The sequence below is a fragment of the Pleuronectes platessa genome, chromosome 8 (assembly GCF_947347685.1).
Source record: "Pleuronectes platessa chromosome 8, fPlePla1.1, whole genome shotgun sequence".
NCBI classification, from domain to species: Eukaryota; Metazoa; Chordata; class Actinopteri; order Pleuronectiformes; family Pleuronectidae; genus Pleuronectes; species Pleuronectes platessa.
This window is the reverse complement of record NC_070633.1, coordinates 15,787,084-15,814,571: the sequence shown is the minus strand read 5'-3', so window position 1 is coordinate 15,814,571 and position 27,488 is coordinate 15,787,084. Positions and strand designations below refer to the sequence as shown.

The following is a 27,488-nucleotide window of genomic DNA, read 5'->3' as shown; positions in this document are numbered from 1 at the left end:
TGACACAATGAGTCAAGTTTATTTGTAAAGCCCCTTTCACAGATGAAAAATCATTTATATCAAAAATACTTTTGAAAGTCATTTGGTATGGCCCAAGAATGGTTTATGAGAATAGAAACAGCCTTTGATGGGAAACAGGTTCTCCTTCTTCCCCATTTTCTTCTTCTTCTTTCAGTTTGCAACAGTTCAGAAATGCAGGCTTGTTGTTGCGAGTGAAGCTGAAGTTACAGTATTACAACATTTCCGTGCAAATTTCTTCAAAGTGTACACACTTAAAAAAAATGTTATTCTGGAATCAGTTTTCAAAGAAACATCCCTTTTGTTTATTGCGATATACTGATTTGTTTTTATTTATAATCCACCCTGTCATACTCTTCAGTGAATGTGGAACATGGTGAGTAATTCCCTCCTTTGTCAAAACCTGCTGATATGCAATAACAGTGTACAGAACTTTATTCTGGGGACGGTTCTCATGAGGAGGCAGGAGAAGACAGGAAAGCTTGTGATGCAAGAGAAATAAAATGACCACAGTTTTAGCACCGTCTTCACGTCACTTCCTGCTGTGGTCTGTAGGCCCCTGAAGACCCACAGGCCCCTGGATGTGAGATAAACCGAACAAACCGATGAAGACCTTATCTACTCTTTTGTTCTTCTTGTTTTCTCTTCACGGTGCCATTGACAACATCATTTCAAGTGACAACATCAGTGCTTACACATGCTTTGTTCCTCATTCATCACTTATATTACACAATGGAACTACAGTATGTACACAGGAAAATCATTTTCACTGTGATATTAAGAAAAAAAGCCAGGTACTTATTCATAATAAGATTCCTGTATTGCGATACAATGTACTCTTTATTGTTTATTAAGAATTATTCATGGTTAGTTTAACCTCCATCCTGAGTCACAGATGAACACAGTAATATTTTCTGTGACCAACCCGGAAGATGCATTTCATTTTCTCAAACTTAAACCTTGTAGAATTATTTTTGGACAATGCGTTTTACACGTCTGTGGTTAATTCCTAATTTTAGTTTCTATTGTGACGATACAAGTTACACTGAAAGCAAGTTTCACAACCACAGAAAAAAATAACGCTAGCCACATCAAAGACTTAATATGAATTAAAAACTGTATTTCTTGTCAAAATATGAACCAAGTTGGGGAGAATATGCAGTTCATGTTTATAATATTTTTTATTGTCTTTTGATTGGCTCATATAGCAAAACACTACCCTAATTCCTTATTTTTCATTCATATAAATGCTTTTTATGGGAAGTTATTGATAAATAATATGCTTTTGAAAATAACTAGTGAATTTTTTATGATATTTTATTTCATTGCTGAAAGGTTCCTATAAAGATGTTCTATAAAACAGGACATACAGTAAAGTCACTCAACTAAATATAAACTAAAAGATAACGTCTCTCCATGAGATGTTTACGGTCTAGAACAGCATCCTGTGAAGTCCAGATTCTTTATGATGAGTTCAGTCAAAATGGTTCACTCGAAGATGGGAGGGGAGGACCCCTACTGGTCAACCCACAGTGTTACATTACTTATCGCAGAACAGTGGTATGGTGACACCTATTGGCTGTCATGTACACTCACAAACATACAGTGAAATGACTGAAGCCTGTATTTGTACAATCTGTACCCAAACAACTGAGAGCATTCATTCTTTAACTATTAAAATACAGCAAGCTGTGTGATGCTTCCTGTGCTGTAGAAATAATTTCACTGCTTTTTGCTTTCTGATATGGAACTGAATTATGTTGGAGTAAAAATACTCTTAATCTAATACACAGGTATTTGTTTCCTGAGAGTTTCTGAATCCTGAGCATTTGATGAAAAAAGAAGGAGTCAGTAGAGGTCTAATGGTTGAATGAAGGAGTTCAGGCTTGACATTATGTCTTTAATGTATTATCTCCAGTTAAGATCGTTCCTCATTGTTTTACTGCTTATTTATCGCCAGTGATTTTGTTCTTTGCCTTGTCACATGCGATAGTTCCCTGTGTGTACATAAAGAGCTCCGCTGCCTGGGAGAGATTCAGGGACTGGTGTGATATAAGACTGAGCGTCAGTGGCTGTGATTTACTGATGGTAAACAGGGCGAGAGGGAGTCAAGCGAGGACTTGATGCCTGAATACACTCAGCCATGTTGCTGTGGTGATAATGAGGAGATCGCACATTCAAGGACACATTCAGTGTGTCCCAGCACAGCTGCAGCGGAGTATTACATTTCTGTTCTGAATGAGCCGAGTCTTTCATGCATTTAAAGTACAGCCTGGATTTAATCTCAAAGTGCCTGCATGTCTAAAAACACCTGAGCGCCTGCAGCAGCGCATGTGGAAGTGGAGCAGTCGAGGACTGAAAACACATGACCAACAAAAGACCACATGGATTGTTTTCATGTTACATCTTTATTGTTGGTTTAATAGAAAAAATGTGCCATTTTATGATACAGATCCAAATTTACTTTGACAAAAACACAGATTACATAAATTATTTCCTAGCAGCATGACTTGATTTCAGATGGTGTGACGCCACTGGCCTTGTTAGAAGTTTTTTCAATTTTTGTAAAATGACGTGAAACAGGAATATATATTCTTACAAAAAAGGTATAGTAGTTGTGGTGCGAGGACAGAAGCTTGTAGCTTAAGAAAGGAAGGGGAGGCAATAGAGGTTTAACTGGAGTAGCCTTACTGGAGGTTAGAGGAGGAAAGTTTAGCAGAGCCCTGCATTGAAATATGACTTAAACATATAAGGCTGTAGGAAGGCCTGGGCCGAGCTTTGCACCGAGACCGAGCACAAATGTAAATGAGAATACATCACCTGCAAAAGTCAGGGGATTTACGGCTGAGAAAACACAACGCCTATACAGTCTAGATGATGACAGATATGCATGAAAAATACAGGATTTCTAGAACAGCATATTAAAAGGTCTATACATTATTTATGTGCGACCAGGAGCGATAAAAATGTGACTTAAGTGAAATGAACAGAGATGAATGGTGCTGGGAGCAGAGCCAGAAACATATCAAGGGCTGAAGTGGTCCATGGCCGAATCTGAGGTGTTGACTTGTTCTTTTGCAAATCACTTCTCAGCCTCATAATGTACAGACCCTCCGCAGTCACATGCTGCATGTGTGGTTTGGAGGAAAAGCAAAGCAGTTAGAGTGTGAGCGGAGACTGAGGTCAGAGGAGCGGTTAAAATGGAACATCGCAGAGCAGAATAATCATGGTGTTTTTCTTTTTTTCCTCTCCTGCCAGTGGAAAAGCCTAATGGCATAACAACGGAGAAGTCAGGTTTTGAAAGACAGATTATCAGCAATAAATTGAAGTTAATGCTGAATGAAATGACGCTGCAGTGGAATAAGATATTACAAACTTTAAAGTCAATGCTTGAAACAAATGAGAAACTAAATCACGCTTAGAGACAGGGCTTAAAGGTCCATTGTGTAAGATTTAGGTGAATAGAGCAGAAATGTTATATAAAGTAATCCTAGTGATGATTTCACCTGTGTGATTCATCCAAACTGTACAAATTGTGGTTTTCTTTACCCTCGAATGAGCCCTTTGTATTTAAATACTTTATATTTAAATCGGGAGTGGGTCCTCTCTACGGAGGCCGCCATATTTTTTACAGTAGCCCAGACTGGACAAACTAGACACCTTTTGAGTTTTTATGACAACTGAAGGCTACCACAGGTTCTCTTTCAAGGGGAGAGTAAAAGTGAGGGGTATTCAGCTGTAACATGCAACCTGACCAGTAGATGTCACTAAATCCTTCACACTGAACCTTTAATAGAAGCCTGTTTTTATTCATGTGCAGCCTGTTGTGTTTAATGTGCCACTGTTTATCTCTGATCTGTGTAATGTGTGTCATAAGCAGGCACCAGAGGAGAAATGAGAAGCTTTGATTGTCAGGCAAAACAATGAAGAGCCCTAAAACTTCCTTGTGATAAAAAAGTGTTAAGTAACTAAGTACTAAATTAGTGTTAATATGATACATGTTGGTTAACATAGAAGGCGCTCTACGACAGATTTAGCGTTTCCTGAAAACAAAAACTCAAAAACAAAAACTCAAAGTAAAACATCCATGGTTTTGTGTTCAGACTTCAGGAAGAGAAGTAGTTGCAGGACCACAAGGAAAAAACTCTGGCATACACCAATCACATGTATTGAATCATTCTTCATGCAACCAGCTCCTTCACTTTTAGATACAAGTTTAAAGCTAAACTCACTAACAGTTCATCTTTTTTTCCAGTAGTCATTGAATTATATCATTAAAACACAACCCCCAAAAAATCATCGAACATATTAAAACTGTTTATGGTTAATTAAAAAAAAAGGTGTAAAGTACAAATGTGGGTATACATATATCAGTTTACTCTATTTGAATCTACAGTAGAGTTAAAAGGGAGCCTCAGCTGGTTCTGAACCAGAATCCAGGGCCGACTCTACTGAAACTAAGTAGCTAAGCTTTTTCAGATAGATTCAGAACAGAAAATAACCATAAACTAAACAGAAAAATAAGTAAAAAGTCACATTGAGATCTGAAAAACGTTTTATAGGCTTTGCTGTTTTGACTCCAATCTGTAGCTACACGCTCTGGTTTATCTATAAGGCAAAATAGTAACTCAAATGTCTTGTTTTTATTCCTTGTCTCTTCCAAAATGTGTTTTACAAAACAACAGCGGATGATAACGAGGCGACATATTCAACACAAAAAGAAATTATTAGTTCACAGCACATTTAAATCAAATGACTCAATTTTCGTTTTAGACGGATTTGTTTCATGAATAGAAACACATTCAGCCTATAGCAGCTGAGGTCGTCCAATATGGCTGCCAGAGGTTTAAAGTCCCCTGCGGACTTTTCATTCACTAGTTCATTTGCTAGATTCTGTCACACGTGCGTCTAGTTCAGCAAACTAGTAAACTAGTGCAACATGTCAGTAACATACAACGCTATGCGTTCACTGGGGTAGTGCTGTGCAAACCAGCAGAATGTGAGGATATAGCAAAAAATGTAACCTATTTATCCTCTGATGAAACAAAATATCATCATCTTTAAATTGTGGGTTGAAATGACAAAAAAATCTGCTATTAGGTTAATGGGTTACTGATTTTCCAAACAGTTGTGTAGTTTAAAAAGCATCTCCTGCAACCTTCTTATCACAAAAATAAAACTATCATGTTTACCTCTGCATATTGTTTAATAGGCAGGAAGTTAACAATACATAATTGTAAGTGATTTTTGAAGATTTAATTGGTTTGTATGATATTGATGTGCAGGAGCGTTCAGGTTAATGGGAGCTGAAAGATGAAGAATCTCAAAATTGGCTAAATTGAAATAAAGCCAGCTTGTGATCACAATGTATGATATTGGTTAGCTTATATAGCTGGTAGTTGAACCACTCACGCAGCCCGTAGTTTTAATGACTCCCTACCTTTTTCTGTGCAGCTGCAAATTAACATCTGTGCTGCAAAGACATTTTAACACTGCCTCAGTCAAATTAGAGGTCTGTGATTTTACTTTTAAACAACCAGTTAACAATTAAAAGTCGCCACTGCTCATGGTTAAACAGCACCGCACTTAAGTTAAGAATTTTAGACATTTTAAATTAACTACATTTTTTAATCACAGACAAGGAAATCAGGCCGTGATTAAGACAAGCTACAGCAACTGACAACTAGAAATTCCGTAGTAGATGATGAAAAACATCAGGGCAAATGGATGGGAAGGCAGAAACACAACGGGAAGGATGAATCTTGCACCAACTGATCATGAGGAAGGGAAGTACGATTTTCATAAAACTTAAACGGACACTTATGAGCTTTGTTCAGAGGATGTGAAAAAAAAACTAGCATTTGGCAACTTACTGGTTTTGTAGACTCAGACTGCATCAACAAACCACGAAGATAATGAAGAATGTCCACGCGTTCACACCTAAACAGCTGAGGATTGATTGATTGATTGATCACTGAGGTATAAGTGTTTCCTATTCAGAACAGTTTGTAATCTGGCGTCATCGCCCCAATATACAAACACACACCAAAAAAAGCTACACTCAGCAGTAAGGTTTGTGTAGCTGTACGGTCCTAAAGTGTTGTAACACAGACTGAATAATGGCAATGAAAGCAACAAGGGGCGTTGAACGAAAGGAATACCACCTCAACACCAGGGCGTTTCCTTTTCCCTTCCTCCACTGGTATTCAGCTACGCAGATAATAAAGAGTGTAACCCAAACTCAAAACACTAAAAACTGTCCATTATTGCAGCTTTACTTCACATCTGTTCATTACAGTCCATTGTAATCTAAGAGAGCAGGCTGTAACGTTCTGTTTCACAGCTGCTGACACAGTGATGGAGGTGCTCATGATTAGACTAAACTACAGCAGCAAATTCATTGTTTCTGTGAAGTGGCCGTTTGGCAGTTTTAATCTCAGAAGTCCCCTTCTTATCAACAGACTGTAACATCGTAGTTTCATATTACAGAACTGTCTCTACTACTATTTCAGATGGACAGGTGCCACACACAGACACACACGTGCCAATGTACACGCACACACACAAACGCACACAGGTTTTTCTTGTGCAGCTATCCTGACTAGGACTCTGCAACGACTTTAAATCGTGGTGGACTTTATTCCTAACCTTTACCTTGAGCAATTCATAATCAACCCTAACCTTAATCTAACCACCATTCATATATTAACTCTAACCTTAACCAGAGGCTCAGAAATTCAGTTTTGCCCCATCAGGACCAAGCTGTGGTCCCCATGAGGTCTACTTGTCCTGACGAGGTCAGTCTTTAAGCAGGAAAAGGTCCTAAAGTGGCAACAAAAACAAGTACTCACACAGACACTCATTCATACACAGGAAAACTCAAGATATAAAAAGTCAAAAAATGCCTTTTGTTATTATGATGAAAATCTAAAGTTAAGGACAGTCGTCAATTTGCCATGAGGCCTGCGTGATTCCAGCTTTAACTACTTATATGAGTAGACAGTGTGCACACTAAAAAACTATTCATAGCAAACAGTTCATGTAGATTTATCTAGCACCCTACTAAAAATTGTAAAGGCCAATAAGACAAATGAAGTGTTGAATTATTGGACAAACAAACGTAATCGAAAGCTGAAAGTTAAGGCTGACTCACGAGAAGACCTTGTATCGACTGTGGTTTTTCCTCTCAGTGATCAGTGTAGGAGATGCACTGATCTCACTGCTCACCTCTGAGTGAACTGACCTATAATATAACACTAGAAGAATCTAACACACAAGTCCGTGGCAAATAAATCAGTGGAATCAGCAGCTACCAAAGTCACTTATGTGTCTCCCGTGCAGGCAGGATGGTTGAGTAGTAGAGTTTGAGACCCAGACTTTGAGCACGGTTTGGAACAGTGTGCGGTTGAATTGAGGTGATTGTGTCTTGTTGTTGATCTCTCAGAGGAACTTGCAACTGACATTTACAACATGTACTGTACATATGATTCTCTTGTCGCTGGCTCAGCAGAAAACAGTAGAACAAAGTAAAACCTGCAGTGTGTTGAGAAAACTTTGATGCATGAGGTACTACGTAAAGAAATTGAGAATTTATCCCTTCACTAGTTCATTTTTTATATGCCTCACAATGGGTTTACAAGGAATCTAAAACAAAGAATAGTCATTTTTAGTCGTTAATATGACTATTCTTCATTTTTATGACAAGAAAATATATGTAATATAATATAATTCTAGTCAAACTTGCTGTGAAATCAGAAACTACCGCTGTCAGGTAAAATCTATTCCTTTCTTTCCTCTTGGAGGTAAAGTTTATATTACTACAGAGTCCCCGATGATGAAAAAATCGGAGTAGAGACTTTGTTGTGCTTATCCTCCCTAAATGTGTCCATCATACTACCCTGATGCACCTGTTTTTTGTCCTTTCTGCAGTTTGTAGACAGAGTGCCCTTTTCCCACTTCTCTCCATGTAAAAATAACAAAACAGCCAATGAGGGCTCAGTGGGGTCAAAGGTCAGCAAACAGAAGTCCATGGTTGAGTGCTCTGGTTGGGAGGAGCACAATCGAAGGATGAGAAAAGGTGCTGGTGGGCTGAATCCCTGATAAAAAACAAAAGGAAAGGAAACGTGAAGGGAAACGTATTTACATATTTCCAGGTGCAGATTCTAGGCATGTGCACGACAGTTATCAAATGTAAATGTTTGTAACCTTTGTACAGTGTGACTCAGATGTGGGTCTCTACATCAGTGTAGCCGGGGAGGATGTCTCCATTGGTGCAGCTCTTTGGCTCCTCTGCTAGCGGCGTGGTGGGCAACATGTGGGCGGTCGTGGACGTCTCCTCTGGTGACGCCCCGGCCTGGCCTCGCTGGAGCCTGGAGTGCATCAGGGGCACAAAGAACAGCACCACGGCCCCCACCATAGGAGGCACCCCGGCCAGAGAGAATGCTACTGTGTAGTTCCCAAAGTAATCATGTAGGAGACCTGTGCAGTGGTGGCAGGAGGAGACAATAAATGTTATGGATGTAGAAAAAGTGAGTCACATCCTGCTATTGAATTCACACCCTGGCACATTTATTTATTTGTTTTGGCTAATCATTTTTGCTATATTCAGAAAGTTCACTGTCCAATTCAAGAAAGTAAGCTACATTTCATTATAACATTATGTACCACACAATATTTGGCCACAATAATTCTGTCAAACATTTGAATTATAAATAAATAAATTTATCAACTTATCTTTAACCTTTAGGACTCCTTTAAAATACTCCCTCTCAGCAACTTTGGGACAAAAATGTCTGCTCCCTAAAATTGCCATAAAAACACTATATATGTCTATTTCCATAGAAATTCGGCAAGAAGCTCTTTTGGAGAGTTAACATAACCTGGTTATGTCACTGATAATTAACAACATTTGCATTGTTTTAATTGCTATTATTATTATTTAAATATTTTAAATGTATCTTGTTCTTATTTTGTGTCGTTTCACATTTAAACATATAAACCTTAAGCATAAAAATGCCATCCCTAACTACTCTTTATAACACTACACAGATTCATGTTATGTTTCACTTCTAATAACCAATATCAGTCCTGAAATATTCATTAATTATCAGCCTCGTCAGCCTTTAAATGCCAGTTTTCTTCTTTCTGGGAGATTTCATATGGCGGGTTAACACAGCCTGGCATGTCACTGATAAGAAACAACACTGACATTTTTGCATTCATGTTTTTTTGTGTGTCACATTTCAAGTACAAAAACGTCTCCTCAGCAAAACTGGTATAAAACAATACATTATTTAATATTATTCTCACTTGCATTACTCAAATATATAAATACCAAATATTAATTGACTTTCAGAATTTCAATTTTTTAAGTATCTGAAATCCTGGAATTCCAACCTCATTCCCACCAGCACTTGGCACCTGCCCTCATCATTGGCAGTCAACAAGGACATTGTACTATTGTTACAATTATCACAATACAGCACTCAACCTCACTCTGTCTGTATTATACCTAGTAAACTGATGAGCCGCAAAATAGAAACCATCTGTGAAACACGTGTTGCTCCTGGTTCTGATTCTACTGCTGACGAACATGTGTATTTATCCACATGTGGGTAAAAACAAACAAACTATTCCAACAGTGCACTGACAGAACAAGGTCAACAAGTTTACCGCACTGAGCTTGTGACATGAGACCACTGGGAGGGGTGAGTGCATACATTGTTGCTTGTTGTGTACACATTCTTGCTGGTGAATAGGACGTACTGTACAGAAGCACATATGTTTATACAGGGATAATATCATTCAGCCCTTTCTATCGAATGTAGAGGTAATGTATGCATTTTAATATTTAGTCAAAGTTAAGTATGATATGATGCAGCACATTATCCAGTATGTTTACTGTACATTATAAAAGTCTGCATCCTGCCAGCTTCATGTTTGGTTTAACTGCAGGAGGTAAAGCCAGTCAGAAAGAGGCTGTAATCATACACCAAATGTAAACACGAAACTGTGCTTTACCCCTGCAGGGCTTTGTCTGGGCACACAAATAGTGCAATCATTTGCTGGTTAGCCTCTTACAGTGGCATCCGACATGCACTGGATGCTGTAAAGCCTATTATCTGACTGCAGTTAATGACACATTTCAGACATATGTGCAGGAACAGGGAGCAGCAAGCAAAGGTACAAGGTAATTGCAGATTTATCTCTAATCTACCATTTTTACAGCGTAAAGGTTTCTGCTGCCAACAGCCGAACATGCAGTTTTTCTGCTAAACTAAATATTAGTCATGTGAAAACAAAATATTTTCCATGTTTCCAAAATTGTGAATAATATATATATTTTTTTTTTACATGTTTTTTTTTACAAATTACAGCAAAAGATGAAGAGAACTACAAAAAGCTTATGCTAAATGAAAAAATCATATTATGGTTACCCTTATCCCTTTGTTGGTTGGTTAGTTTATGAGTTTTTAAGCAAGATTAAACAGAAACAACTAGATGGATTATCATTAACATTGGTGTAAAGGATGCAGTATGGATCAGGGAAGAACCCAGTCCATTCGGGCAGGGATCCAGATCTGGGGTGTTCATTGTTTTTTTTTTCATTAAGATCCGGGAAATATTCTCTTAGACATCAAAGAGATTGTTGAGCAACGCTCTATCTTGCAATGTTAGAAAAAGTAACCAAAGTATCTGCCCTCGGATCCAGATCTGCTCCAAGATTGGACAGGTTGTTCACTGACATCCAAGGTTTTCTCTCTCAGGACAAATCCCTGGAGACTACCTGGAGTTGGCTACAAGCCAAAACCTCTCTAGACACAATGTGCAGCACAAATAATCCTGCCATACATTTTGCTCACACACATTTTTTCAATCTTTGTTCTCCTTTTTTTCTCTGTTATATATTTCAACATACTGTGCCTTGTTCCTGCCAAAGTCGGACCACAGGATATGAGTTCCTTATGGGATGTTCTGTATAAATCTGTGTTAAATTTCCCAAAACAGGAAAAAGAGCCAGCTACTCACCAGCGATGGGTGGACCCGCCGTCATGGGAAGAGCCATGAGGCCCAGCAGGTATCCTATGGCCTGTGAGGCCTTCATGGGCCCAACCAACTCGAACGCTATGGGCGCCATCATTGTGAGGAAGCAGCCGTCACACAAGCCCAGGAACACGCACACTACCGCCAGCGCCTCAAACGCATGGCATTGAGGAATCAAAATGGACATCAGGCCAAGAGCGATGAAGGACACCACCTGAAAAATACAGTGAGAGGATATGCTATTTATGCATTTATAGTATCACGCTGCACTGGTATTTAATTCATTTTTGCCCACTCTTTCATTTCCGCAGTGCTGATGCAAGTCAATGAGAGCAGAATACAGAGACAACCACCTCCAGCTTTAAGAAGACCGACATATTAAAGTTGGAGTAACTGGTAAAAAGTCGGGCACATTTATGAAATCCTGAGCTCAGAATTCGTGATTAAAACTTCCCCCAATTAACCATAAAACTCAGTGTGTTTCTTTATTTGTCAGTTGATGCTCCCACAAACTTTTGTATTCCACCAACGTGGTAGGTAACGTTTTTTGCAAAGGCCTGGTCTGCCCACAACTTTACCTACCTGGTAAAATATAAAAGGTTTGTGGGAGCATGAACTGGTGTGCGGACAGTTCTCGACTTCTGGTTTACATCACATCTGTCCAGCACCTACTGTTTATTAAAATTGAATGAGCGTGCTTTAAACTTTCTGATTCTATAGCCAGCAGGAGAGAAACTACTGAGCTGAACACTGCAAACATATTCTAATTTTAATGTATTTTAATCATAAAATATCATCTCTGCACAATCTATATGGACCAAAGTGCCAAAGGGAAGTCTAAACATATTGTTTTGGTGTATCAATATGTTTACAGACATCTGCATTTAGTCCATAAACGTCAGGCAATACGGAGGTATTTAGGTTTTAATCAGCCTAAGACTTAATATCCCTTTGCTGAACCATACAATGAAGGATTATCTGGATGTTAACAGGAAGTAGGTATTACACAATTGTTGATTTCTCCTCTAAAACTGCTCTGAACTGCTTTTCAGAAAGCCTCTAAGAAAGACTCTATAAGTGCAAAAAGTGTCTGAGTCCAGTTTATCTTCTGCCTAATAAGCCATTACCATCCACTGAATCACTCTAACTGCACATATAAACAAGTTTCAATCAGTAAATCCCAATCACCCTTTTATTGTATTTTATAAAAAGACTATTGACTTAATGTGGGTGCCAGGGAACACAGGGTCTGAATAACAAACAAAGCACACGTGTTAGTAGTTAGCTCAAAGACGTCTCCTGTTTCAGGTTAAAGTTAATGTGCAGATGTTTAATTTCCGCACCTGCATGTAGATCTTTTGAAGGCCTGGAATGAGGTCTCCGATCTTTCCGAAAGCAAGTCGTCCCACCCCAGACGAAGCTCCTATGCACACCAGGAGAACCCAATCCTTCTCGGTCCCCTCGAAGCGCTCCTTCACAAAGTTCATCTGAGACATGAAAGAGAAAAACAGACACAGTGCTGTGTGAGATTTGGATGCTTGCAACAGTGGATAATGCGCTGCAGGAGAAAACACTCCCAAGCTGCCAATAATGTATGAGCAAACAAAGACACCACAAAACCTGCTGGTGAGCTTTTTTCACATGTTTTTGTTCTGTGCTGCTAAGAAATCAGTGAAGTCGGTAAATGGGTTTGTGTTCTGTGGAACGGCGGAGTTGTCCATCCATAACCCCAAAGCTACAGTCTAACAATAACAAAAGGTCTTCATCCGCCGACCTTTGGAACAGCAGGAGAGCGAGACCCGACGCATATATCTGCTCCCCTCAGCCCTGACCCCCAATTCAGATCCAAAACATGAAACCGCCCTCTGAAGTCTTTCCTGAACAAGCTGGTCCCTGTGAAATATTTGTTCTCCTTTGAAGGGCTCTACATTCATCAATGGCCATAGGATAGGCATGTTTAGGGATACAGAGAGGCCATACAGGAGAGGTTTCCTGAGGTGGGTGAGCCGATACAAAGGCCGGGGCTGTGTTTACATCTGGGCCCGGGCCTGAAACAACAGACCTGACAGAGGGAGGCCGGAGCTGGAACGTCCGACATCTGGATGGAGGGAGATCAACTTCACAGCTCCACGCTACAGCTTTACACTTCCATCCTCATCCATCACTATCGCACTATCTCACACCGAAGTAAGTCATAGTTCGTGTGGAGAATTTCCAAAAGTATTGCAGCTGACTTTTGTTCTTGTACGAAAAAATTACTATACCATTATCATCTAGTCATAAATGTTTGCTGACGAAAACAACATCAGTGTTATTTAAATGTTATCGTCAATTATTTTTATAATTACGTGAAATAAAAACAAGAACTTTAAGGAGAATATCACACATATCACTTTCCATCACAGCAGCTGAGTCCCAGCAGTGGGAATAAGAGACAAAGCAAACAAACTTGCGCTGTAGTGTACAAGTCATGGAATGTGCATTGTCAGGAGTGGTAATGAAGATCTGTTTGTAATCTGAGCAGCTAAGTAGATATCTAGCCTGTGAGCAGATGTTAGTTAACAAGCTAAGTAAGACCATAGACTGAAAATAAAGATGGCAAAAGCATCTCGTCTTCCTCTCACTATCCAGAAGTGAAGCCAAAATATCCTGGGTACGAACGCTGCCATTTTGCACATTTGGAGCCAGAGTCTGCAATAGCATATGGTGGATGGCGCCACAATAGTGAGAACCTGCTTGTCATTGTTGTCTCAGGTGTCTTTTTACAGCATCAATTAATAAGTAACAACCAAACTTTGTAAAACATTTTGGGGGGATAAGAACTACCTAAATTGACAGAAGCCATATTGGGAAAACTTTGCTTTAGCAGTTTAATTATGGCCCATGTCACATCCAATAAAATAGAGGAAGACATGAGCTATACTGCCTCCAGCCACTAATGGTAATAATCGAGAGCCTTTGGCTTCACTTGCGGGGGGCTATTGTGTCGTCCATCTTTATATACAGTTAACGGAAAAGATGTGTGTTCATCACAACACACTGATAGAAAGCTGTCACATCTTCCGTTTCATCGCTCATTAAACATGCATTCCACGGCCCTAGACCTGAGGTCACAGAAAATGAATGGCATCAGACCACCAATGGTACAAATGTACGACTCTCTCCCACCAGCTGAAGTCAGCTGAGGAACATCCTTTTATATCAGATACATGATTATAAAACTATGCTTCACAGTCACGTTATGGAATGTATTCTATATTAGATGATGTTCTAGAACGTCTGAGGTGGAGGGCGATTAAGTGCACAAAGCTTAGTTTCGACATTGAATCTTCCTTTAACATCAACTGTAAGTATATATAACACAGCTGTATGACTTATCTTGTACTTGCGATAGATAGAAGATATAGTTTGTACCACCTGAGTTTAGTTACCGTTATTTAAATCAGGAACACACAACATGTAATTCGACTACAAACATGCCAATGAGATGTTCTTACCAGATGTATATACGGTACAAAGTAGCCAAGCACAGCTGTAGCCACTCCAAACGCCCACAGCCGATATGTCACGATGTGAAACACACGCAGGTTGAAGTATTTCCTGAACCCAGATAGAGCCCTGCTCCAACAACTCGCGCCCTGAGCAGTAGCCCCCGACTGGGTTTGGGGCTCAGCCAAGCCAGGTCCCATGCCCGGGGGTCCCATGCATCCTCCAGCAGGCATTAAAGGTCTGAACGCCAGCGCCAGCAGCGCCTGGACCAGCATGAAGAGGCTGAGGATCTGGAAGGTCCTGCTTAGGCCCAGAGGTTCCACCACCTTGTTGAGGAAAACTGGGAGGCCCATGGAGAAGAGGCTGGCACCGGCTGTCACTATGCCATTGGCCAGTCCCAGGCGTCGACGAAAGTAGTGGCCGAGGATGACCAACGAGGGCTGGAACGCGAAGGACGAGCCACAGCCGAACAGTATTCCGTAAGTAAAATAACGAAGGCCGAGGGAGCTGCAATAAAGAGTAAAGCAATAAAAAAGAGAGATAAAGGAAGATAAGATAAGACGAAAGTGATGATAAGATGTTGACAAGGAGCAGATAATGTTTCAATTACACTAACTCTAGTTCCTCTGCTTTAAATTATTTAATTATCTTGCAAACGAGGTATAAATAAGATGATTAGACACGATGCATGCCACTGTAAAAAAAATATAAAATAGCATAAGTCAGGCTGCCCATATCACAGCCAAAATAACCCAGAAGTTACATTACACCGTTTCCTGATCATTTATGTACATTCATTTTGTCTGTATTGATGTCACTTTCTATTTTTAAAACATATATACATAATAAAAAGATATACGCACAAAATAATGAATTCATGTATTTCCACAATAGCAGAGACATGTTTTTTCTAGCTACTAGGTTAGAAAATACACTTGAAGCTAGAGCAACAGGTTAAAATCTTAACTGGGAAACTAATGAATATTGTTTATTTTTGAATAATGAATGCTAACAGTAGCTCTGTAACTAAAATGCAATGATAATATACCAGAAGCACAAACTGGGGCTAGAACAAGTGATGTCTACTATAAATGTTCACTAGCTTACTTTGCAAAGGATGTACTGATCAAGCCTATGAAAGCCAGCAGTGCACCGCAGACAGCCGTCTTCCTGCAGCCAAAGCGGTCGGTGAACATGCTGACCACAGGGGAACAGAAGAAGATCATGCCCATGGCCAGGGCCCCGACCCAGGCTGTAGAGGAAGAGGAGAAGGGAGATAAAGAGATTGATAGAGTAACGTGGAAACGCTGAAGGTTGTGGCTGTAAATCAACAAATGGAGGAAATACAGGATGCAGTTCTATTCAATACAACTGACAGGAGGACAATGAGGAAAAATTGAATCTCTTTCCTGTATGGAGGCAATACACTGAAAAACCTTGTTGTGTGTAATTGTTCAACAATTTCTACAGGAAAGGCAAATTCCTAAAACCCCCTTATTACATGATGAAGAGAGGGGGTTCCAAGGATTTGAATTATATACATTAGGACACAACAATAACAATAATGACTGAATTGTGATTTGATTTGAAAGTTATATATATACTGTATATAGATATATAGCTTATGCATTGTGCAAGCACATTGAGGAGGTGTATTATAAAATAGGTTTAAATGTCCTCAGATTTTTACGTGTTTGCCTATAAAGAAGAGTTTAAAACCAGTACCTTCACTCAGTACCAAAAATCTGGCGTTAAACTTGAGAGAAATAATAATGTGACATTTATCGTGATAATATAAATATAAATAGTAATAATAATACCTCTCTGAATGACACGCCACCATGTGATTAGTATGCTATTAATATAAATTCATCTAACTATGCATCATGTACTGTTCATCGGACACACTCTATAATATTTTTTAATGGTGGTTAAGCAGATTATAAAGTGGAACAATGTTGGCAGTTCAGGCTGGTGGTGTAATATCCAACCAGAGTTAAAACATCACGAGCCACAGTGATCCAACAGAGACACTGTGTACCCTGGAGTGCAAACAAACAAGCGCCTGCGTCCTGGCCCCCGGGGGCAAAGGTAGCTTTAATGTCTACCATGATGTCTGGGCTGTGGGTCACACTGATCTAAAAGCTAGACGGGAATGAGACCAGACAGACTGACAAACAGGTGGATGCCCTGATACACCCACTAAAACACACACACGTGCGTACACCCACACAATGAAACATGAGATCAGCATCGTTACACAAACAGCCATTGTTGTGGAGGTTTTCTTTACTACCATTATTGTGTACATCTGATTGTGTATAATTTAAGGGTGGAACTGCACCTCAGCCCTCCTATGGTTTATTTAATCAAATTAAACAAGAGAGGATGGTTTTTCATGTACTTTATGAACTCAGATTCATGTTGACACCAAAATGTACAGTAAAATAGATAAATGCTTGAAAATCTTCTTTACATTGGCCTCCCAACGCGTCTCATACTTAACCCTTGCCATGAAAACATATAGCACTGAGGGAGAAATCAGTAGCAACGTTGCATGAGATCAGATTAACCCACTTTACTTAATGAGCCAAAGAGTTGGGGTTTGGCTTCCTATAAGCACCTTAGCATTACAATTGCCCCATTTTGCACCACTGATCTAGAGCGTTAACGCAGGACTCACACGCATTCTTTGGAGGCTTTAATGAGAACAGTGCTCATTCACTTTGAGTGGGCCGACGTCATACGCTGCCCAACTACATTGTGGTTCTGTTGGCCGTGCTGCGTATGGTAAAAGTTTTCATGCGACAGTGGAGGCACCAGCCAATCAAATTGTGTTTAAACCAACAAAAGCACAGGCACTAGCCAACCAAATCCTGTTAGATCAAATACAGGTCCTGTCTGACATCAACCTTCAAAATGAGCCTGGGAATAGGAGGCAGAGGCTTCTGTTGAACCTGGTATGGCTGTAGATTTAATCTCCCATGGCACGATAGCACTCTCTTCAGGGACTGCTGCTTTAAAATTGGTGTACATTGGATCGTCTAACATGGTCTGTAACCGTCTAGCCCATGCTTTTCTGAGGATACATTCTGTACCCACCAAATCCTCAGGGAAATATCTGGTAAAAGCCTGTTTGTTCAGTAGCTTCTCATTTATTATCTCTTATTTGGTGCTGGGTGGTTAGAGTACATTCACTTTTAGACCGTTTCAACTTAAAACTGTTGTTTCCTGTGACTGAAAACGAAACGGTGAATCCAAATAGGTTAATTGATATAAACTGAAACAATGGTGCTGTAGAGTAACTGCAGAGTGGGGTTAAAATCTGTTTGTTTTTCACTTCAATCAATCCTTTTCACATTACATATAATCCTTTAATCCATATAAAAACATGGATTATAGCACCTTTAATACTCTGAACCAAAACCCTTCCATAACTGATCTTCAACATATCATGTTATGCTTCACTTCACATGATTCATGTTGACTTCTTACTCCTTATATTTGCCCTGAAGGCAGAACATACTCTGTGTTCCAATACGAACAGCACCATTACATTACATTGAATTTTCATATAGCTGACGCTTTTATCCAAAGAGACTTACAATAAGTGCATTCAACCATGAGGGTACAAACCAAGACCAACAAGAATCAAGACAGAACAATTTCTTCTTATAAAAAAAAAAAACACAATGCAAAACACTAAAAAGAGTCCCAACTCTGCCCAATAATCGTTTCAGTTATAGTAGTTACGGAAATGTCTAGGTGGCAAAACATATGTTGTATATATCTTGATTATAGTCATCCCAATTCAGTGAAGGGGTGGTTCTACATGAGCCAAGAGAAAAGCCTGCAGACATTCAAATTTAATGACATATGTATATATCTCTAAAAAAACTAAAAGCGCTGCACTCAGACCTCCTGACATAATCAGGTCGATTTCAGTTTGGGTTAGAGGCCTCTGGAATCTAAGAAATAATGGCCACAGTCCTGCACGCTTCTACAACTGGGATCACTTTTGCCTTCACTGGTATTTCTAATTTCTCTAGCTTCTCATATTCCGTCTTATTGATGGCGCTGTCACTTCAGACTCTTCGCCTCTATCTCTAGCAAAACTCACCGCTCCTCGTCCACAACCATATGGCCAGTTGGTTAGCATGGATGGATCTTATATATGTATGTCAGTCTATTTTTCCTTCCCTAGCTGAATAAATGTTTTCAGGAAGATGGGACCAGAGAAATACAGTATGAGTAATGTAGAACAACGTAGTGAATGGAAACAAACAGATGTGGTTGATCTGTTCCTTTGTCCTACTTTTCCTCAAGCCTGCATGCACAGGTTCTTGACTGGACCAATGTGGAGAAGACCATGACAGCATCTGGGTTCAATGCTACTGTGCGGGGAAAAAAACAAGCACGTTGTCTACAAAATAACAAGGTCTGATGTGCACTCAGAGGCGAACAAAACCGCAGACCCAATCCTGTTTTCCTCCACCTTCTCTTTCTCTTTTCTTTCAACCCACCCAGCAATGCCCCATTCTTCTCTGCGCTGGCACAGAACGAGGTCTGTGAATAGACAGAGGAGGACAGTGTATTCATTAGAGAAGATTAGTTCAGGACAGTTTCGAACAAAAGGAAATGAACTCAGCGCGGAGGGTTGACGCAAAATGAAAAGAAACTGTTTATGTGTGTGTACTTGTATTTATATCTTTGTGAGGACCATGTTGAGCATAGACCTTGCCGGGGATTTAGTTGTGATGGTTAATGTTAAAGTTAGGGACTAGGAAATGCATTTTGCCAGTGAATGTCCTCACTAAGACAGAAGAACGAGTGTGTGAGTTTAGTTGCACTTACATTTAGCAACTGTAGTTTGGCTTATTTAAAGACTAATTGTGTCATGTAACGTAATGTGTGTGTGTGTGTGTGTGTGTGTGTGTGGGTGTGTCCAGTCTGACAGCAGTGAAGAGACAGAGAGATTCAATAGGACCCATCTTTACATTAGCGGGACAAGCCTCTTGCAGCAGAGAGACGCTGTGGGTTTTTAAAGGGGCAGCGTCATTTAATGCATGATGAGCTTAACCCGGGGTCACTAGGTTTAGCTTGTATTAGGCAGTGCAAGCTGTATAGTGTACATGCATGCTGTTTTTTATGTGCAAACCCAACTAAATCCACCGGGTTGGAGTAATATTCCTAGCATTCTGTATTTCTACACATGCATGCTGGAACATGTGGCTTTTTTGGCTGGTCTGGGTCATGGGTACATATAGCTTTAACTGGCCCCAGTCAACTTAAATATCTTAATAAATGTTTTGCATGCCATACGAACCAGCTTTTCTGCTGCTGTGAGAGCACCGACAGTGAGTCACTTCCGGACTGACATTGACAGGATTGTGACGGAGCAATTACCTCAACACTCCTCTTACAATATGCTGATGTCACAGTTGTTAAGTAGAAGCTACAGCACAGTATATAATTTGGATAGTGACTAGGGCTGCTCGATTAATTGAAATTTAATCGATTATTGGGTCAAATGATCTCCAAACTACTTAATAATCGAGTTGAAACGATTATTTGGCATTTTTTTCGAAAGAGACGCGGATGCGCAATTCAGTCCTTCCCCCAAAGCATTCAGTGGCCCCGCTGACTGGCTCTCACTCTCAAGCAGCCGTAAAGTGAAGGAAGCGAGTTGTGTGCGAGTGGAAAAGCAGGGAGGGCAGCCCCGTTTGATTGGGAGGTTGAAAAAGAGCAGCAGCACACCATGTAGTGGCCGCGCCGTGCACCGCTATTCTCAAGTGCGCCCCCGCCTGGCTATTCAGACCGGACCCTCATTTATCCGCGCCGGTCAGTCGGTCAGAGAGTATTAGAGTTGCCATCATTAAGGGTTTGAATAACCGGACACCGATATCCTGGTTTCACAGAGGAATAAGACACGCAGCCGTCATTGGTGTTTACCTGAACCGGAAGTGATTCACTTTGTTGCGCACGCTCCAGTCATTTAAAGAATAAAGCATAGACTTCAGAATAAGGGCACATAATCGTTTGAATAATCGTGATTTTGATATTGTCCAAAATAATCGTGATTATGATTTTTTTCCATAATTGATCAGCTCTAATAGTGACTGTTGTGTTGGCCGTGTGCTCCAAGACGTTGGCTCTGAAAATAAACTATGAGGTCAGAGTGGCAACGTTCGTCTATAATTGGAGGTTGTTAACGTTCACATCAGCTGACCACTAAGGGATTTACTGCAGCCCCTCAGACAGAATGAAAGTGCTTTCAAAGAAAAACGTCCACAGTCTGTTCTGCGGATTATCCTGAGTAACAAGGACATTGTTCCTGGAAAGTCGGGTTGATGCCGATTTATTCTAACATTTTCAATTCTTTGAGCAGTACAAACAAATTCACCTCCAAAGTATCGACCATCAGGAGAGACACACATCTCCAACCTCTGGCAACTAAAACACAAACTATTGAATAGAAAGAAGTCCCTGCATTTAGTAGCAAAAAATTATTAGTTTTACAATCAAAGTGAATCTTTGGAGAGAAACTGCAAAAATGTAAACGTGCATTTAATTGTATATTAATTAATCTATTTCTTTATTTAACATTAATTTTGGCAGTTTCAGACCTTCATATGAACCCAAACCTTTCAATTGAAGGAAAATCAAATGTGCCCAAACAGTCAGAAACAAAAAAACTGTTAAAATGATTTCCTAGCGCAGTGTTTGTGCCTCAAACGATTTCCCATAGAGACAGGGAGGAAATATCCGATCTGCAAAACAATGCAACACATTTTCTTCGAAACTGTCTTGGGTACCAACATTTAAAGTAACAATAGCTGTTAATGTTTGCAACATTAATAGTGACACGAACATAGACCATGGACTTGTTGGTAAGGAAGCCCATTCCCTCATGGCCACATGAAATGCTCTTAGCAGATGCTAGGGGTGGGCAATGTGCTGCTGTATTGTCTTATTATTTAAAGTTTGCCATTACTCTTGAACTTGCTGGGCCTGATTCTAGCAGTTAAAGCTGCGACTACCAAAATAACAATGATTAAAACAAACTGTTTGGGGTTAGGAATAGGAATGAAAGTGGAACAATTCTTCAAGTTCCTGTTTCAAGGTTTAAAAAGTTGCCCAGTGATGCTTTAACTATGTAAAATAGTTGAAGACTTTAACAATGGCAAGGCTGAGTGCATGGAAAAAAATGAATGATGGCAGAAATCTCTAGGTGCTGTATGAGTTGTTAATTTGGTACCAATCACTATCAATTAGAAATCGATGCTAATGTTTACTGGTCACATCATCAAGATGAAAGTATTACTATTCAATCCAAAGATGTTAACGCTGTGTGTAACAACAACTGGATTTTCCTGCCTCAACCAGCTCTTTAGGTTCACTCCTGAGAAGCTCTCATCAGTCCTTTGGGTCAGAAAGGAAGCATTTACTTTCTTCCCCCTTCACTAATTCCTTTTACACCTGCTGGAATACTGCCTATCGATAAACGTGTGAACTTATGAACCCACATTTAACAAAAATCCCTGTGTTTGATTTTCTGTGCGCACCTGCTTGTGTGGGGAGCTTGCAGATACTGTGATCTGACCTGAACCCATTGCCCGGCCCACTGGAATGCCAAAAATGCCACAGTACTCCCTGATCTGCCAACCTGGGATTTCCACCAACCCCTGAAGTTGCTGAAGCAATCTGGGGCAGCGGAGCCTCAGAGCGGCAGAGCACAGCATTATGTTAATGACTACTGAAGTTCACTTTGACAGACACTTGCTTCTCGGCTAGAAAGTTATTTTTACTGAGTTGATATGTGTCTTTAAAGAAAAGTCAGCCCCTGAATGTTGACCACATCTGATATGATGAAAGATCTCATTGTAGAGATAAAGACAGTGCTGTGATTATATCAAGCCTGTGTTTCCCCGACCACTAAATGAAAAGAATGGCACTTTTAAAGAACTACTAATGTTGCAAACATTTTATGAGCTTGTGCTTCAGTTAAGTTGTAGGTTCCCATAATGTTCAAAATGCTGTTTCAAATTCCAGGCACTCCACTAATCCCCTTGATGCATTAAAGCATTTTTCCCTTCTATCTAGGGTTATAGGTTTTTAGTGAATATGTGAAGGTCTACAAAGTTAAAGTGCCCAAAGTAAAGAGGACTCAAACCAAAAGAGGCTTTATAAATAAAATTGTCTTGCCTGATATGAATGATTGCCAAGACAAATGACACAGTGAAAAGGTCCCACAAAAAGGACAGTGCACACCACTGGGGGGCACGTCCTCTTTGGCTAGCCAAACACGCAACTTAACATTTAAACACACACTTGAGCAATTTTGGAAACTTTATATGAACAAACGCCAACATCTACTTGGTTTTATTTGTTCAGTCACTTTGAGCTATTCTGAAGTAGTTTGTGTGTCGATATGTAAGTGTGTGTGTAGCCTGCAGGTTTCCTAGATGCAAACATCTGCTCATGAGCCTGTATAGTTTATTGTGTCATTTATACATTATCAACATTAAAGGGGAAATTCTCCTGCTCAATATGGACGAGAAGAGTAATCCTTCGAGCCCAATATGCTGCTGTCAGTCAGTTTTATTATCTGTCCACTTCAGACTGAACTTGAGTGGAAAACACTCCTTAGCTGATGGATTAGTGTTACTAATGGAGCCTAAGCTACGTCACTCTCGTCTTAAGGCTTTTGAACAAGGCACTAAAATTCACTAAAAAAGTGAGAATGAAGTTGATATTGCTTAGTGACTTCTTCAGCGCAAATTTTTTTGGACACAATGCGTTCGGATGAACCTTAATTTCTTTGTTTCAGAAGAATCTTCCTACTAAACTGTCTCACACAAGTGGCATGCAGATGGAAATCTTTTCAGGGATCAATGAAAAATGTATCACTTGCTCACTCAGTCCCTTTCTTCTGCCCTTCACACGCATTCCCCGAGTTGCAAACTCGGCTGTGGCAGAAACATCACCGCACCCCGCTGAATCGCACAAGGGGCTCATTCCTTGCTTACAATTAGTTTTTTTTTTACTTCACTCTGTACATAACATAACATACCAGAAGTCTATGTGAGCACAACAGGGATGAAACGTGTGATCAGGAAAGGTTAAACCATCTACAACTCATAATCTTACCCCCTTTCCTTAAGTTTTTATTTCAAGAGACAATGTTATTAACCCTCTCCCCACCTTGTTACTCCTAAAGGATATTTTGAAAATCCCCTGTTTACCCCTCAAGGTTTGATAAATACCTTGTATAATTGAGCTCAGCATAAAGACCTGATGGTAATCTGTCATCAAGAGGTAATCACATCCCTGCCTTTCCTTGTCACATCCTCACTTTATGGCCTTTTGGATTTTCTGCTTGTGAAGTGCTTGGACATGTTGTTTAAAGACGTTCCGCACATGTGGATTGGACTTTTACCAACTACACCCTTTTGGACAGGATAACCTGAAAGGATCTCAATTGTAAAAGTGCCTTGCAGATAAGCAGCTCTTCTCAGTTTTCTTCTGTTACTGAAGGGAAGAGGTCAGCACTCAGCCTACATGATTAATCCTTTCACATATAGGAGCGACCAAGATTTAAAACCAAGGAACGGCTGGAGATGAAATCCAAAACAAAGCAAAAACAGAGTTGAAAAGCAATATAAATTCCTTCATAGCAACTGCCCTCTGTTGCTTGAAAATATACGGGTTGTTTGTGGTTTCACATGACAACCACCTGCCATTTGAATTCAGGCCTGACGTGTCTGTCGCTCTCAGACTTAAGCTGACCACAGATGCAACAATTTCCTCGACATAGATCAGAGATGACAATGCGCACGGTGGCATTAAAGATGCTAAAGTGGGCCTACAAAAACAACTGAAATAAGAGTGAGCGTATCCGAGGCTTATTTCCTCTCCTCCTGTAACTCTCTTTATACTGATAATAACAAAGGGTAGAATTTGTTCCAGGGAACTGTTTAAGAACCATAATCCCTTCCCACACCCTGACCTTAACCTTTGCTGGTGAATGTGGAACTTGACAGGAAGGGCAGAAAAATACGCACCTCTGCTACTCCCCTCCTAAAAGAAAAACATTTCTTTCCTGTAAGAGCAGAACTGATGGGTACACTGCTTTACACCAGCTCTCACTCGATCAGGAGTAGCAGTTGGCTCAAAGTGAGGGTTCGCCCCATTTTCCCATAACAATTCACTTAGTTAGGGACCCGAGACGAGAGGCCAGTGCTCTAATATGTAATAGAATAAAGGGAACAAACCTCTAGAGATCTTAAGTGTTCCCTATTCAACCGCTGATGGGTCAGTGTATTCAATCTTTGCTCCACAGTTTTCAATCTTTATCAAGAGACTTATTTGGCCACAAAGAACCGCCTCATTCCTTAGAAATTACATCAGGGATTTCTATATAAAGACAGATGTCATTGTCCTCTTTCCATCTTGCATCTGCCATGACTCTTCCAACATACACATCTGAAAGCTTGTGATTTTTTAAATCCCCAAAAATATCATTTTAAGTGCAGCATGCAGGGACAAAGCCGGCTGAACACTGGGCTTCCTATGCTGTTGTATTTCAGAGACAGTCTTCACAAGCATCTTTATTGTTTCAAAAGTGATGACAGTTGATGGAATGAAGTTAAAGCAATGTCCCTTAACTTGTATTATATTCCATGTGGCAAGAAATTCACAGGGTTTAATCTATAGCATCGGGACATTTTACACATGTCCCTCGCTCTAATTGTCCTATGAATACAGTGAAAGAGAAAGAAAAAAAAGGCAGGGAAACAAAAGATGCAATGTTAAATATATCACATTCTATCGAAATATTCGGGGGAAAAAACTTCTGGGGCAAAGAAGGAATTTCTATTTCCAGCGACTTGAGTCACACTTATGGTCACAAGAAAAGCATGCTCACTGGTTTGGTGTTTAAACGTCTGTGGTATGGATCTATAGATTTCAGCCTTTTGGGGAGAGCCATTATGTGTATGTCAGTGAAATCAATTTGCAGAAGCTGGGTAAGATAATTCGAAAAATAGTGGTGTTGATGAATAAATAGGTAGACGGATGGTCAGTTAAATGTGTGTTAATAAGTAACATTGGTGACTGTCCTCCCCAAAACAGCAAGAATAAATGAACACTAAACAAGACCTGAGATGCACATGTGTTATATAACACTGTGGAGGGTAAACTCACTTTTTTAACTTTTGTGTTGCCCCACATCTTTGTCAGACAGATTTTCGTGTGTGACACAATATACCAGTCTGTGCCGTTGGTGGTACTTACATAAGTGTGTTTGTGTCATGAAGATGTACTTTCCGACAATGATCCCCCCCAGTGAACACACAAGTTCCACACCTAACTTGTCATGTCAGAGATCGCAAGCAAGCGTGTGTATCCAGGACAGAGTGTACCTGTGTGTGTCCCCGCGATGCGCTGCTTCACCTCCCGCACACATGCCACTGTTACTCACCCACTTTGAACTGAGACGTCTTGTCGTCTGGGTCTGCGTGCTCCTTCACCAGCATCATGTGCAGGATGCCGAAAGAGTTTTGGATCCCGAAGATGGACCCGTTGCACCAGGTGGCTGCGAGCACCACCAGCCAGCCGAAACCCCCCTCGGGTGGGACAAATTCGTGCCCGGTTCTCTCCGACTGGATCCCCGCCTCCGAGTCCGAAGCCGGGGAGACGGGCGGCTTGCACCCGGCCTCGATCAGCTGCACGGTGCTGTCCTCCTGCACGATTTTGCACTCGCTGCCCGGCGCCTGGTCGCTCTTGCCGCCGCCTGCTTCTCGGGGAGCATCCCCCTGCTCCATCTGGGGATCTGCCGTCGGCTGCTCCGTGCGGCACTCGCCGCTGGACGGCTGCGCCTGATTGTCTAACCCGTTGATCCCCATGCTGTCTGCTGTGGTGCTGAGGTTACTGTGGGCTCTTGGCGCACATGCATGAGATATAGGTCACTGACATAAGAGCGCCGACGGGAACACCCGCTTTGATTGGCTATCTGTCAGACGGCAGACGATCCTCTGCTGGCAGGAAGAGCCGCTCACACGCTGCTCGTGGCCCCGGTCCGAGCGGCAACTTCAGTGAATAAACTCCGACCTGCGAACGGTGGAAGTGTCATTGTCGTCGGATGTTTGTCTTGGACCAGGAATTAGCAGGCGCCGCCTATTCTTCCCTTTAACGTGAGCCTGTGGCTCTGTGAATCCTCGAGACTCACGCTATACATGTACTTCTCCTCTGGCTCCCCCTGCTCGCTGACAAATCACCAACCTGTGAACACGTCCGCTCAACCGCCTCGGCACCGCACCGTCCCGTGACCCGTCGCAGGGTCCGCAGCATCCCGCGGTGGCTTTAGACACGAACCGGCTCTGGTCCTCTCTCATGTGCTGTCAAACGAGCTGGAATATGTCGGCCGGTGCGGGTCCCGGGGGCTGGCTCGGCTCTGGAGTGTCAACACAGCCACGGCCCGTCAGTCAACCGTCTCGCCACCGCCTCCTTCTCCACGGCGGATGGAGGGTTGGACCCAGAGGTGGTGGAGCTGGACGAGTTTTCACTTCGTGTCTTATCGGGTTTCACGCAGAGAGCCGAGTGTTCCTCGGACTGCTCTGCTGTGGTTATCCGTCGGTTAGTGACGTGTCTTCGGCTAGGAAAGGAAGGTCGTGGAGGGTTCGCTCGACACTTACCGCTGGAAATCTTTGTCCTCCATCGTGTCGAAGACTGTGGGTTATAATGTTACTGTGGTTATTATTTATTCACAGGCTCGACAAACACGTTGGTTCAGCCGCTGCAGTTTAAACGAATGGCCGCTGTGGGTTACACTTGATCCGTTTCCTGTGAAAAGGGAAATTAACGATTGACCCTCCGGCTGAAGACCCTGGTGTTGAACCCATTCAACCCTATATTCCTTTATTTATTTATTTATGTTC

At 41.0% G+C, this 27,488-nt stretch overlaps 1 protein-coding gene and 1 long non-coding RNA gene across 2 annotated transcripts; one reads left to right on the top strand and one right to left on the bottom strand.

The window, feature by feature from the left end:
- The first annotated feature begins 297 nt into the window (after nt 1–297).
- Nucleotides 298–11,488, top strand: LOC128445431 (uncharacterized). The gene is made up of 3 exons (XR_008339459.1): nt 298–394; nt 11,026–11,287; nt 11,373–11,488. It is a non-coding gene; the product is annotated as an uncharacterized LOC128445431 (long non-coding RNA).
- Nucleotides 2,408–27,470, bottom strand: slc16a2 (solute carrier family 16 member 2). Its single transcript, XM_053428080.1, has 7 exons — nt 26,033–27,470; nt 15,658–15,802; nt 14,559–15,057; nt 12,405–12,548; nt 11,047–11,275; nt 8,224–8,496; nt 2,408–8,114 (listed from the first exon to the last, which is right to left on the bottom strand). The coding sequence occupies exons 1-6, from the start codon at nt 26,454–26,456 to the stop codon at nt 8,240–8,242; spliced, it is 1,698 nt and encodes a 565-aa protein (XP_053284055.1). The 5' UTR covers nt 26,457–27,470; the 3' UTR covers nt 2,408–8,114; nt 8,224–8,239.
- Between the last annotated feature and the right edge of the window lie 18 nt (nt 27,471–27,488).

Coding starts and splice junctions, on each gene's coding strand:
- slc16a2 (XM_053428080.1), bottom strand. CDS start 26,456: ATGGGGATCAACGGGTTAGACAATCAGGCGCAGCCGTCCAGCGGCGAG. Junction 11,276..12,404: donor TTCAAAAGATCTACATGCAG/GTGCGGAAATTA, acceptor TGTATTTTTCAG/GTGGTGTCCTTCATCGCTCT. Junction 8,497..11,046: donor GGCGGGTCCACCCATCGCTG/GTGAGTAGCTGG, acceptor ACCACTGCACAG/GTCTCCTACATGATTACTTT.